The sequence below is a fragment of the Astyanax mexicanus genome, chromosome 5 (genome assembly GCF_023375975.1).
Source record: "Astyanax mexicanus isolate ESR-SI-001 chromosome 5, AstMex3_surface, whole genome shotgun sequence".
Classification (NCBI taxonomy): domain Eukaryota; kingdom Metazoa; phylum Chordata; class Actinopteri; order Characiformes; family Acestrorhamphidae; genus Astyanax; species Astyanax mexicanus.
The window spans coordinates 18,156,583-18,170,474 of NC_064412.1; the positions used below are offsets into that span (position 1 = coordinate 18,156,583).

The following is a 13,892-nucleotide window of genomic DNA, read 5'->3' on the forward strand; positions in this document are numbered from 1 at the left end:
GGTTTAAAAACACTAATAGATGGAATTAACCAATGAAATGACCAATTAGAAATATTTAAGCAAAGTCATCTAATAAGAATAATCCAACATACATGGTAAGGAATGAATAGTTTAACAAATTGTGGTTGAGTTTTGTTTGTTTCATAGACAATACAGGTAAAAGTACTATGTAATGCATTGTATGCCTTGTTTTTAAAAAAAAAAAAGAGCTGAAACATACTGCAGTCTAACCCTTTGATTTTTGTTTTATTCCACAGAAAAAGGATCCACTGGCACTCTCCAAGAAAGCTAACAATGCTTGCTCCACTGGAGTGAACTTCACGGCAAACATCACGAAGGACGCTGCCATTGCCACCATCTCAAACAGCACCTCTGTTCAGATGAAGTGCGCTGAAGCCAAGCCGGCGCTGGACCCCAAAAAAACCTACAACAGCGTCAGCAAGATCGACAAAATGTCCCGGATAGTGTTCCCCGTCCTCTTCGGCACCTTCAACCTGGTCTACTGGGCCACGTACCTCAACAGGGAACCGGTCATCAAAACGAATGTTTGACCAGCATCGCTCTGACATTTCCACCTTTTCCCCCTTCATATCTTCCTCTCTCCATCCTGCCATCCACGACCACCATAAACTGAACCTGCGGGGAGCGAACAGAAACAATGCCAAACATTTATTCACTTCACAGTTTATCCAAGAAACAAACAAGCTTTCCTGTACTCTTTTTTCCTTCTGTTTTCAAAGATTGCATGATTGATTCAAAGCTCTGTGGGAATACTATCGCCATATCTGCCTTGACTTTCTACTGTATATTAATCTTCTACTAGGACTTCATAGGTGATGGTTGGTTGCATTTACCTTCTACTCTTATATACTCAACAAAAGCAAGGATTTCACTCATCTCAAATAGTCTCTAAAGTTTTCGACTTTCGAGAAATGATAAGACAAATGCTAATTCGGATTTGGCATCTACATCTATCAGTCTGTCGGTCAGATAAATGTACATAATTACAAGTACAGCAATGCCAAATGCAATGCAAAAAAAGTTGTTGTTTTTTTCTACTGTATCAATGCTTACCTTGAAAACCTTGCTTTGTACAAATGGGCTCGAGGCTTCTAGTGTTTAAGTTTAGCTTGAGCATTTGAAGCAGAGAGCGGCGATGCAAAGCGGACGAATAGCCATGCTAAAAGTGTTGCCTTCGGAGAGACGATACCATACGAGTGCACTGAAATTTCCAGCGATTACTTTTTAAAAAACAATCTTGAGTCTGACTTTCGTTTTACTCGTCTTTGTTATATAGCTTAAAGCCATTTTAAAGTACAAATGGGCTGACTTGCATCGCGCCCCTTGTGGCAGCTTTTGAATCTTTGCTCTTTAATACTGCAGTATGTGGAGTGAAGGCGGTCGGGTTGCAGTAAAGACTTTCAAATCACTTGTATATAGGCTGTGTATGCTTTGCTTTAACGTTAGCTCTTGGAAGAGCTAAACATTGTGCTACGATGCTACGCTAAAGTGCAGCTAAAGAAACATAAACGTAAGCAGCTAGAAGTCGAGGCTCGGAACTGCAGACCGCGGCGTTGAATTGCGTGGGCTTGAGCTTCGATGGCAGGCTAATGGCATTTCTTTCCTGTTGCCACTTTTGCCAGTTCTCTTAGTGTAGGCTTCGCCATGATAATTGAGTTGTTGTTTTTCCTACCTGTACTGATATGAATTGTTTATGAACTTATCTAACATAGAGTAGCTTTCGACGCTTTTTCTTTTCTGTGTGATGTGACATGGTCAAAGGCTTGCGGCTTTCTGCGGCAGGACAGAGGGTTTTTTAAGAGGTGTGTGAGGGTTTTTTTGTGCTACCATGGAAACTAATCTACATGGCATTTCAGAGGAATACTTCAGGCAGATTCAGTTTCGGTTAGATCAGCATCAAGCAAGCAAATAGCTAGAGGTGAGGAGAGTCACCTAAAACCATACTCTGCAAGTATTATTTAATTAATGAGAATTTTTTCATCCCATTTTCTCCATTTTCTCCCTGCATGAATAGGATTCGAACCAGCAATCTCCCAATTAATGAGAACTTTTACTAGGTACATGTGACCTGCCAAAAAATCAACTTTACTTAAACAAGGAATGATCAGTATCTGCTCATAGAATCCCCTCAAACATTAAAGGCTGATTTATACTTCTGCATTGAATCAGCCTGGTGCATGCGGCATCAGGCTATGCCGTAATTTACAGTGCAGATTAGGCATAATGAGTGAAAATCTCTGCATGTCTGCATATAATAACATTTCATAGGGTCTAGATTATGTAGCAAGTTCAGTATGTTGATCAGCTTCTCTTCATTTCATCAAGTGTTACTGGAATGCAAGGTTTGTTGTTGTACCCAATGAGGATTATTACCATTAAGGATTATATTTTCTGTAGTAACTCATAACATGGTTAGAATGGATCATCAGATATTGAGAAAACATGCTGAGTTAAAGCACTAAATATTTTCTTATTTGACCTGTGCAGTACGTCACACAAACCTGCCCCTCCAAACCACCATTTCCCCAGTAACCATTTCCACACTCAGGGTAGCCAGGTATAGAACACAACAGCGTGCAAACAGTACACAACAGTGCAGCCAGAGAAACGGGTGAGCTGGCTTTTTTTCTGTTGAACAGGTCATCACTGAGCTTCAGTAAGGTTGCTAACCACAGCCTAAGCTAGGTAATTTACCACCACCACTAGCATAGTAGAGATGGGCATTCTGGACACTGAAATGTATTTATTTACTGATCAGCTGTAGAGTAAGACTTGTGGTCGCTTGCCACTGTTTGTCAATCTGGCAAAGTGTGTGAGCTTCGTGTTTGGGGAGGAGTGGGTGGGGCAGAAAACTCGATCTATTCTCGCTGGCATTTGTTACTAAACTAAATACAAAATTTCTGACATTTCCTTGAATTTTTTATCACAGGTCATATGCTGTTAATTTTTGTAGTTTTGTTTTGCTTTTAATTTAATGGAATAATGAAAATGCGCAGAGTAATTGAACAAAAACATTTTCATTCAGTAGAAAAAGGGTTTCCATGTTTGGAACATGGAAACCAACACACGCATCTTTGTACAATTGTGTCTCTTTTTTTTGACATAATTTCACATGCGTAGATGGTTGCAGCTTGTGTGATGCGTCAAGTTTAAACCAGATTTCTTAAGTTACGCCGTAGATTCAGCGCAGAAGAAGAAATTGGCCTTTAGTTGATCATAGAACTGTTGTGGCAATCCATAGTACTATCTAGAGTCTTCACATCTTTACATCTTTTTGATCTGAAATAAAAAGATAAAGCCAGGATGTGAGAGATGTTGGGAGTTGAAAAGCAGTCTAATTGCTGAAACAACAGCACAGAATGATTCAAAATAACCCCAAAAGGAATGGGAAGCATCCTTGTGTTAAAGGTTAAAACAGAACTGAGTAAAAGTAGATCTCTTTCTATGCAAAAACACTTTAAAGACGAAGTAAAAGCATCACGATTCGGAGGTGCAAATCCACCTGAAAGTACAAGTACTGTAACTAGTTTCCACCCACCTCTTCCAATTGCCAAATTACATATTCATGTAGAACGTGCCCTGAACATGAATAAAAGAAGTGCAGGAGTGGAGAAAAAAAAAGTGTGTGAATGCCCTTGCGAGAACAAAAGAAAGACAAAGAGAGAGAGAAAAAGAGAGAGAGAGAAAAAGAGGGAGAGAATCGAGTTATGGTGTGTGTAAGTGATGCTGAAGTGTGATGACACCTCTGCAGGCGCTTGGCAGTGATCCTCAATTGTCTTGAGGGCAGAGACAGCGGGCCATGGCTCAGGGACAGTGTGACAGCGAGTGAGTGATTGAGATAGAGTGAGGAAAGTGATGAGGACACACCCTACATTTCAGCACATTCCTGACCGCGTTATAATAAACAGTGCCGTCCCTCCATTAAACCTGACAGTCTGTGTACATCCTGTGGCGCGACATTGCCCCGGAAAGTAAAACCCAGAGCAGTGGGGCAGATGAGTGCAGTTTTGCCACTTCAGGAGGTTCATGAATCACACAGCAATCACTGTGCTCTGACCTCGTAGAACTGAGGTGAGATAGAGCACAATAGAGAAACCAGAGCACCCAAGGCTAGCCACTCTGCAGGTCAGTAGAACTCTGAAAGGCCAGTATCAGCTATCAGCATGCAGCTCAGACAGAAGCTGTAACCACCTGTCAGAAACGGGGAAAGCAAAGATGTGCCAATTTAAAGAAACAGCTCGAAAAGTTGCACAGAACGAGTTGTGTTCTCTATCAGAAGAATGGGTTCTTTCAGAGATGTACAGTTGCCATGTAAAGCATACATATGTCTGAAGCAATAAACTCATGCCTGGTATGTTGCTTGACTGATATCATTTTGTTTTCTTGTGAGAAAACTTGTGTTTTTTAAAGCTGTGTTCACACTAGCTGTTTTTTCTCATCTGCCAGCACTTATTTTACATGAAATTCCAAAAAAAGACCCTTTTTACCCTTGTTAGTATTTCATTTTTGTTCATTTTTATTTCTCTTCATTCTTTGAACCATGTATCTGCTCTGTACATTGTTTCAATATTTCATGATGAAATTGTCAATAGAGTAGCTCTAAAAAAGCTTAAAATGTACTCTTTTTACATAGACTTAAAGTCAAAGTTTTATTCAAAAGTTTTGAAAATACACATTTTTCATTGGACCATGATGATACAATCATACAGCTCTGGAAAAAAAAAATAAGAGACCACTTAAAAATGGTATACCTCTGGAATATATTAAGAGAAGGATGAATGTTCACAAGCCATCAAACCAAGCTGAACTTGCTGCTTAATTTTTTTCACAACGAGTGGCATAAAGTTATCCAAAAGCAGTGTGTAAGACTGGTGGAGGAGAACATGCCAAGATGCATAAAAACCAGGGTTATTCCACCAAATGTTGATTTCTGAACTCCTAAAACGTTATGAATATGAATATGAACTTTTTTCTTTTTTTTTGCATTATTTGAGGTCTGAAAGCTCTGCATCTTTTTTAGTTATTTAAGTCAAATGCTCTAAATTACAATATTTTTATTTAGAATTTGGGAGAAATGTTGTCTGTAGTTTATAGAATAAAACAACAATGTTCATTTTACTCAAACATATACCTATACATAGCAAAATCAGAGAAACTGTTTCAGAAACTGAATTCTATTTATTTTTCAGAGCTGTAGATGATCATATAATAGTAGTTTCTGTCAAACTTCTTCAAAATTAAAAACAATTGTAACAAAACAAAATAGTTTTAGCATCACACATTATTTAATGTTTATAAATGTGCAAATATAAACCCGCTCAAAAAAAAAAAAAACCTTGAAGAAAACAACTCAGCTTAAAAAAAACAACTTAAAAAAAGTAGCTGGGGCTTCTAACACCTGTGTGACCTTTGCACTCACCGTAGTCAGACACCAATCAGCTTGAGCTAATCTCTGCATAACATGTTGCTTACTTGCCAACAGTTTACAGCTTAAATTTCTCAGCTTAAACATTCATCCTTGAGAAATTTTGTTGTACTAGGAAGATTTTAGAGGCAAACAGGCAATAAAAACAAGTTTAATTTCGATAGTTTTAATGTAACAATTAATGTAAGGTCGGCCCAGGTGTGCAACATCTGGACCCTAGCAGATCTACATACGGCAGGGGGCAGAGCCAACCCCAGGGCAGCTGGCGGGACCAAACTGGAGGCGTTGGGGAGAAAGGAGAAGGAAATAAAAAAGAAAAACACATCTGCAAAAGGAGGGGAAATATATGAAACACATCTGCAAACAGAAAAGGAGTGTAAGGGGAGATAATACTAGTATATAGATATTTGGAAACTGGTGATTGGTTGAGATTGATCAAGTGACATGCATTGGAAGTGTATTCTTCATATGTCTGAATGCATCAAATCCTTACATCCTTACCTGATGATGATGGTCACAGTAAATACACATACTGTTACAGGCCTACTATAAACAGAAAAGTCAAATATACTCTATGTATTTATTTATTTATTTATTTATTTTTTTATTTTATTTTTTCAATGACATTGAAACTGATGTTTATGCAGGTTATTCTGATTGGATTTTTTTAGGGAAATCGTTTTTTTTGTTGTTTGTTTGTTTTTTTCAAAATATAAGTCCTATAAAAATGGTCATTCTCACCTTGATAGTTTGGTGAACCAGCCAAAGAGAACACAACGTTGCTGTGGTAACAGTGTGTGCACCATATTAACCACCATTTTTTCCCATTTTAGAAACAATTTAACTTTTCCAACAACAGTGTGAACTCCAGCAACAGCTTGAATCACCAAGAACTTAAGACTTAATGACTGAAATCTGGAATCTTCACAACAAAGAATGTGACTTTCTGTTCTAAACAATGCAATGGATCCACAAGAACCTGATCTGTCAAGATTTGCAGCTCCACAAACACCCAAACTGATGAAGATCTGAAGATCTTCTTAAGCTACAGATGCTACAGTGCTGATTTTTCTTCTTTTTCAGGCTGCAGAGAACTGCATGGCTGCTCTTGTTCTGTGTGTTCAGTGGAGTCATGGCTGCTCTCCACAGGATCATGGCAGAGAGAGATTGTGTGCACGAAGCTTTGCATCGTATTTTCCTAATGGAACAGTGGCTGCGGAGCACTGCTGCTGTGGAAGAGGAAGGATTCCCCCGATTACTCCTGGGATTATAAATATACACACTCACATGCATGCATGCGCACATGCACACATGCAAACGAGCACACATGCATACAAGCTTCGGCAGCAAGGTTCCTGAAGCAGGAGGGGATGGATGGATGGATGGATAGATGGATGGATGTGGAGTCTGTCCTGTGGTTCTGTGTGCTGACAACATCTGGCCTACATCTGTTTGGGAAGGATTTACATCCACTTAAGTTGCTTTTCCCCATTCCGTGTGTCTGAACACCAGTGCAAACAGCAGTGAAACAGCACCTGAAACAGCTCACTGAAAGCTCCATCACTCAATGAATGTACAGCTAAAAATAGTCTGCACTCATAAAAATACAGACTGTTTGAAACGATGCATCACAATAGAATAATTTTTGATTCCCAAACAAATCAAAAATTACTTTAGCAATATAATCAGAAGGAAGATGGATGATCACAAGCCATCAATCCAAGCTGAACTGCTTGAATTGTTGCACCAGGAGTGGCACAAAGTTATCCAAAGCAGTGTGTAAGACTAGTGGAGGAGAACATGCCAAGATGCATGAAAACTGTGATTTAAAAACCAGGGTTATTCCACCAAATATTGATTTCTGAACTCTTAAAAAATCTCTGCATCTTTCAAAGCTTGAGCGTAACCCTCCCAACGAAACAACCACCCTGACGATTTGGAAGAGGTAGCAAACACCCAAATTGATGAAGTGAATGGCTCTTTGAAGAGTCGTTTTTGCAAATGTGTCCGTCGTGTTAGTGTGAGAAGAAGAACCTTTTTAAGTTTAACACTTAAAAAACACAGACACAGCAGTGCTGCTGGAGAACTTAAACACTATTTAAAAATATTTAAAAATAGTCCACCAACCAGAAATATATAGAGTTAACAATTTCCTAAAGCAGGAAAGGATGGATGGATGGATGGATCAATTTAGAATCTGTCCTATAATTCTGTGTGCTGACAACATCTGGCTTACATCTGTTTGGGAAGGATTTACATCCACTTAAGTTGCTTTTCTCCATTCGGTGTGTCTGAACACCAGTGCAAACAGCAGTTAAACAGCACCTGAAACAGCTCACTGAAAGCTCCATCACTCAATGAATGTACAGCTAAAAATAGTCTGCACTCACATTCAGTGAATGACTCTTTGAAGAGTCGTTTTTGCAAATGTGGCTGTCGTGTTAGTGTGAGAAGAAGAACCTTTTTATGTTTAACACTTAAAAAACACAGACACAGCAGTGCTGCTGGAGTTCTTAAACATTATTTAAAAATATTTTAAAATAGTCCACCATCCAGAAATATCCAGCTAACAATTCCCTAAAGCAGGAAATGATGAATGGATGCATGGATCAATGCAGAATCTATGTTATGATTCTGTGTGCTGACAACATCTGGCCTCCATCTGTTTAGGAAGGATTTACATCTACTTTTAACATACAGTGTGTCTGTGCACCAGTGCAAACAGCAGATCTACCAATGTTCTTTACTACACACTTCACCTGAAGATCACTGAAAGCTCCATCTCAGTGTCCAGTTAAAAAGCCTGGGGATTCTTTGGAGTGATGCACCTCAAAATAACCAATTTGAATTGTCCAAGAATGTTTACTCTTTAAATATTTTTTTTTGAATATGTGTTGTGTTAATTTTTAGATTAAACATGTTAGCAAAGTTAATGCCCCATGTGGATTATATTAGATTTTTTAGACACCACCAGTGTCACTGCTGGAATAAAAATAGTCCACTTACCAGAAACATCCAACAAAGATTTGGGATGTTTTATCTGTTCAGATTTTACATGACTACTACACTTCATCTCAAGCTCTCTGAAAGCTTCATCTCAATGTCATCTCAAGGTACTCTCTTAAAAAATAAAGCTACCAGAAGGGGGTTGATTGGAGAGATGCAACACAATAGAACCATTTTTGGTTTTTGCAATAATCAATCAATCAATGGTTCTGTTAGTGTGAAGAACCTTTTAAACTTTAACAGGAGGTGAACTGCTCTCTTCCTGTTATCTTCAAATTTACTAATACCCATTAGCATTAGCATTACTGACCCCAGCAATTGAGCCATTTGGAAGAAGTATTCTTTCCTTTTGTTTTTGACTTGTTTTAAACTTTAATTTCTTTCACTCGTGAAGGCAATAATAATACAATCATTTACAATATAAAGAAAATAAAAAATAGTTTGATGATTGTTTGTTGGAAGGGCTTACTCCAGAAAATTAAGTTTAGGCATCAAGTATTTTATGTTTGTTTGCTGAACTATCAGTGATTTTTACTGCAAAAAATGCATTATGTAGTGAGGTTATATCCTAAATGCAAATAATACATTTAAAAATGGGTATGGAAATACATAATAATATAATAATATATAATCATTTATATATATATATATATATATATATATATATATATATATATATATATATATATATATATATATATATTTAACTCAATATTATCCAACATCCTTGGGTCAAATTGTTGTTTTTGTGATTGCCTCAACTTTCTGTAATTGGTCCAAAAATCTGTATCTTCTAGATGTGACTTTACACTGTGACAAACTGGAGCATTGTTCAGTTGATCACAACTACCTGTTTTTTGGTGGGAACTAGTTTAGTCCATGGCTCTCTTTTACACTTGCTACTTTGCTTTGGACCAAACTAAGAAAGAGGATACGTGTTTTAAGCACCAGCTTTAAGAGTGTTACATCTGTATCCATATTACTCCTTGTAGGCTCTTACAATCACCTACAAGGTGATGACAGAACAGGCTCCTTCCTACCTGCACTCACTCCTGAAGGCTTACCTCCCGGCCGCTGCGCTCCTCCAATGAACGTCGCCTCGCTTTGCCAAACATTCACACAAAGCAATCCAGACTGTTCTCATACAGAGTTCCACAATGGTGGAACAAACTACCTTCCACTACCAGATCAGGAGAATCTCTCACTATCTTTAAGAAACTCCTGAAGACAGAGCTCTTCAAAGAGCACTTACTCTCCTAACACCTCTAACACACTAACTACTTCTAACCCCATTTCCTTCTTCCCCTCCTTCACTTTTCTATCCCCTTACTTCCCTTCAACCTCCTTTGAGCCCTATCTAAAAATGTTTTACCTTTAACTTCTATTACTTTTGTACTTGACTATTGTAAGTCGCTTTGGACAAAAGCGTCTGCCAAATGTAATGTAATGTAATGTAATATACGGTAAATAAGGAGAATTGACTCAGTCTGAAGTTCCAGGAGTATGGAATGGAGGCTTGGACCCTTTTACCCCTCCTTTCTTGCTAAAAAAATGATAACAAGAAATACATAACCTATATCTTGCTTTCCAAGACAATCACTCTTGTTCAATACCAACATCAAACAGACATTAAACTATCAAATGATGTTCTCATGTCGAAGCTCACAGGCCGTTCTTCACTTCAGTACACAAGCAGGTCTGGTTGAAGCACTCCAATATACCATGTTCATCCCTCACACAATAATGCACAGCATGTCAATGGACCTTTAAACCTTTAATCCTCTGGAATAGGCAGCAGGGCAGCGTGGGAGCCTTCTCGTGGTGGTGGAGAGGAGTTCAGCTGCCTCAAGAATCCACTCTACTGTCACTCATCCCTGCATGGATTAAAATATCTACACTGACAAGTTTAGCTTTCTCTCTGAAGATCAATGCTGATCTTGTTTTGTGTGTTGTTTGTTTGTCAGTTTTTTTTTTATAGAAACAAAAAAAGTATGTGTAGCTTATTTTTGGAGCAAGATGCATGGATCAATCTGTGGGTTTTAATGGCTATATGATGCCTTTTATAACAGTGAAAACTCTTTACTTTTTTTCTTTTTACTTTTCACTCTTTAAAAAAAGCTCTTGACTTGACTTTAATGAATGTCTTGTCTTTGTCCAGTTTCGTCTCTTCCTTGTTTTGTTATTGTGTTCTTCTCTTGTCAGTTTATCTTATGGCTCTGATTTCTTTTAGTCTTGTCTCCTCACTTGGCTCCACCCTAGTCTTGCCTTGTTATAATCCTCTTCTGTAGCCCAGCCCTCTTGTTATCATCCCCAAGTGTTTCTTGTCTGGTTTTGGGTTCTGGCATTCACTTGCATCATCAATAAAGCATCCTGTCAATTTTAATAGAGAGAACAGTTGCACACCAATGTACATGATTGGTTGACCCTCATTGACCCTCATTGACCCTCATTGAGCAACTTTATGTAAATAAATGCAAATAAGTACGGCAACCATGCTGCAGCTAGCCAATCAGGGACGAGTAGGCTGGTTGGTTAAAAATTCAAAGCCTTAAAAAAACTATGATTGCCTACTTCAACACACTGTTTTTCACTTTATTTAAATAAATAAAAAATCTTAGACACGCCCATATGGCAAGTCTTTTGCTGAAGAAACATGCTAACAGGCCCATTCTTGTGCTGTTTAGGACAGCTTTTCCATTTCTGAGCCAAATGTTTAGATTAGTAATGTCGTTTTGGACCGTTCCACACCAGAGACAACCCTTTAGCCTGGTATAGATGTTTTTGTCCATTGCCTGCATTGCTTGATCAGTACCAGAATGTGCTAAGATGTAAAACAGGGTATACTAACAATGCAAAATGGAGCACTGACAGCACTCATAGTGTTAGTATACTGTGGCAGCCACTGAGGTCATCCGACATCACTACCACAGCATTAGCATGCTACCTAAGAGCCTCATATGACTATTACTACTGCGACTTTAGCACAGAGCAGTTAGCCAAGTAAGACATCCCACTGAATGTTCGTGTGGCCCTAAGTACCATTAAATTACTGTGCAGAGAAAAAATGGACATAGCTTGGTTTGTAAGCAGTCCATGCCAATCTGTGTCTACGTAGAAATATATTTGGAATGGTTTCCAACCTTGCTAAGAACTGTGTTAGGTATCCTCTTCTTATTTTTAGTTTCTTCTTTGTTTTTGATTTAGGTTTAGTTTAGTAATTAAAACATCATTACTTGTATTTACGTTTGCCCAGTCACTTCTTTGTTTCCACCATGAATGACATGATTTGTGCGATAAAAAAAGACATTTATTGGTTGGACCCTTTTTTTATTGTTTTTTGTAAATGTTCTGGACACTCTGGTCATGTTTGCTAAAAATGGTTAATCTAATTAGAAGAATCTTTCTTTTTTTTGGATTGCTGTTCTGTCAAATTCTATGCTGATGATGTGATGTAACATATCTGTTGTTATAAGTTTACCATCTGCATTACTGTAATCAACCACAAGAGGATAGTCTGCCACGCAGCTGGACTTTTGGAGTTTCCAGGCTGGTTGCCCTCCAGAGCCACCCTGCTTTCCATGTGGATGTCGGAACAGCTTTTATGTTTTTTTTTTGTTTGTTTGTTTGAATGGAGAAATGGAGAGTTTTCCCAGCTCAGAGTTCAGTGTAATATATGGATGCATCACTTATGCAACACTGTATGCACTTAAATAATAATAATAAAAAATCTGATGTTTTCCTTTTCCTTTTTAATTCTTTGTTTATTATTATGTGTTTGATTAACTTAAGTAATGCTGTAGAGCAGGTCTCGTCGTGTTTGCAGCAGCTTGGGTCTCAGCACAGGGAGGTGTAGACAGGGGGGCTTCAGTGCGTTCGTTCTTCGAGGCGCGTGCGTGGGCGCGCTGGAACTGGAACTGGAGCTCGAGCTGGAGCTGTCCGTGGTGCTGATTCCTCTCTCTCTCTGTCTCTGTCTCCAGCATCTGTTCAGCCTCAGCCAAAGTAGAGAAAGAAATGCATGCAGTTCAAGAAACACTCACCGTCACTATCACCACGACCCACACACACCCATCACACACACACACACACGTTACTAGCTTGGAGGTGTTAAAAAAATCGTGCATCATGTCGTGGATGCAGAACTGAACGTGGGGAAATGAATCACCTGCTCCTCCTCGCGCTCGTACGGACTGGTGCGCAGTAGCCGATACTTTACGAATGCGTATTCAAGCATGGACTGTTTTTGACGCTGGACTTTTTTTTTGGTCAATGGGCAGCGCGAGCGGGGACGCTTTCGCTTTCAATCGCTTCTCTCTCGCGGCACTCCCTCCGAAAAAAGTGCAGGTAAGTAGTTTGACTGGTACTTTAAAGAAATCACTTTGTAGGCGTTTAAGCGTGTGGACGTCTGCAGATTATATATTTATATGTTATATGCATTCATACTAATGAATACGTGCACGAGCGGAGAATACGCAAAATCTAAAAAAATAGACTCAATTTTTTTCGCCTGTCAAAAATGAATGAAAAAATGCTTGCAATTAACGCAGCGATAGTTTTGGAAGGCACACTTATGCAATTTAGATCATTAAATTATTAAATGATTGAGGTATTGGTGTTAAAAACAGAACAATGTTGGCAGAATACAGCATATAAAAATAACAACAAATTAACACTGGAAGTGAAATAAGAAAATATAAGAAAACAATAATGACGTAATTTAAAGAGAGAAGGGGGGGACTGCTTCTCTTCTCGAGGGTACTGAGGGGGCTTTGGTGTCCACTTCAGGAGTTTGCTCGCGCCCTGCCTCCGTGAACGTCAGCATGTCTGTACATCTTTCAGCTTAATCCAAGCTGCTAGTGGGACTTCAAGGAGAAGGAGGGGCTGCTTTATCATTTTTTCACACAGTTAATTGACGCTGTTTGCGAACTTCACGCAGTGGTCAGTGGCGTGGAGGTCATTTCGGATACACTTCTGGAATATATGAAAGCGCAACATTTTTTCCCTATTTTTTGTTTTGCTTTTAATTAATCGTCACAGACGGATCATAAAGGAAAAGCTTGAAGCTGCTACTTTTCTTTTTCTCCTTTTTCTTTTATTTTCTTCTGTTTTCTTCTTCTTCTTACCAGAATCTCCTCGCTGCCCCTGCTCCATGTCACATTCAGAGAGAAGGAAGGAGAGTCCTCCTCACCTAAACATGCCAACCAAATTGCTGCTCTACTTCTTACTTCTCTCAGTCTTTCGGGCATGGTAAGTGGGATGTGGCTGTGCTCTTTTTGGGTGTCGGTGTACATTACATTTAGGTCATAACTGGTGTTGATTCGAGGATGGGTGGGATTGGATGACATAAGACAAAATACCTTAGAATAGTCTGGAATAGCCCTAAAGTTCTGTTTATTTTTCAGTTCAGAAGTTCAGAAGTTATTCAAGGCTAATTAATGTCACC

At 38.8% G+C, this 13,892-nt stretch overlaps 2 protein-coding genes across 3 annotated transcripts in view; both read left to right on the plus strand.

The window, feature by feature from the left end:
- Window positions 1-4,375, plus strand: part of gabra5 (gamma-aminobutyric acid type A receptor subunit alpha5) — an 80,006-nt gene extending 75,631 nt beyond the window's left edge. The window contains exon 10 of the mRNA XM_022675796.2: window positions 258-4,375. Coding sequence (XP_022531517.1) covers window positions 258-551 — 294 coding nt within the window. The 3' untranslated portion in view covers window positions 552-4,375. The remainder of the gene's footprint in view (window positions 1-257) is intronic.
- Window positions 4,376-12,308: 7,933 nt separating this feature from the next.
- The window catches only part of LOC103040847 (gamma-aminobutyric acid type A receptor subunit gamma3), a 186,250-nt gene continuing 184,666 nt past the window's right edge, over window positions 12,309-13,892 (plus strand). The window contains exons 1-2 of one of the 2 annotated variants that reach the window (XM_049479838.1): window positions 12,309-12,800; window positions 13,576-13,696. In XM_049479838.1, coding sequence (XP_049335795.1) covers window positions 12,668-12,800; window positions 13,576-13,696 — 254 coding nt within the window. In that variant the 5' untranslated portion in view covers window positions 12,309-12,667. The remainder of the gene's footprint in view (window positions 12,801-13,575; window positions 13,697-13,892) is intronic. The other variant, XM_007249106.4, reaches the window with a different exon arrangement.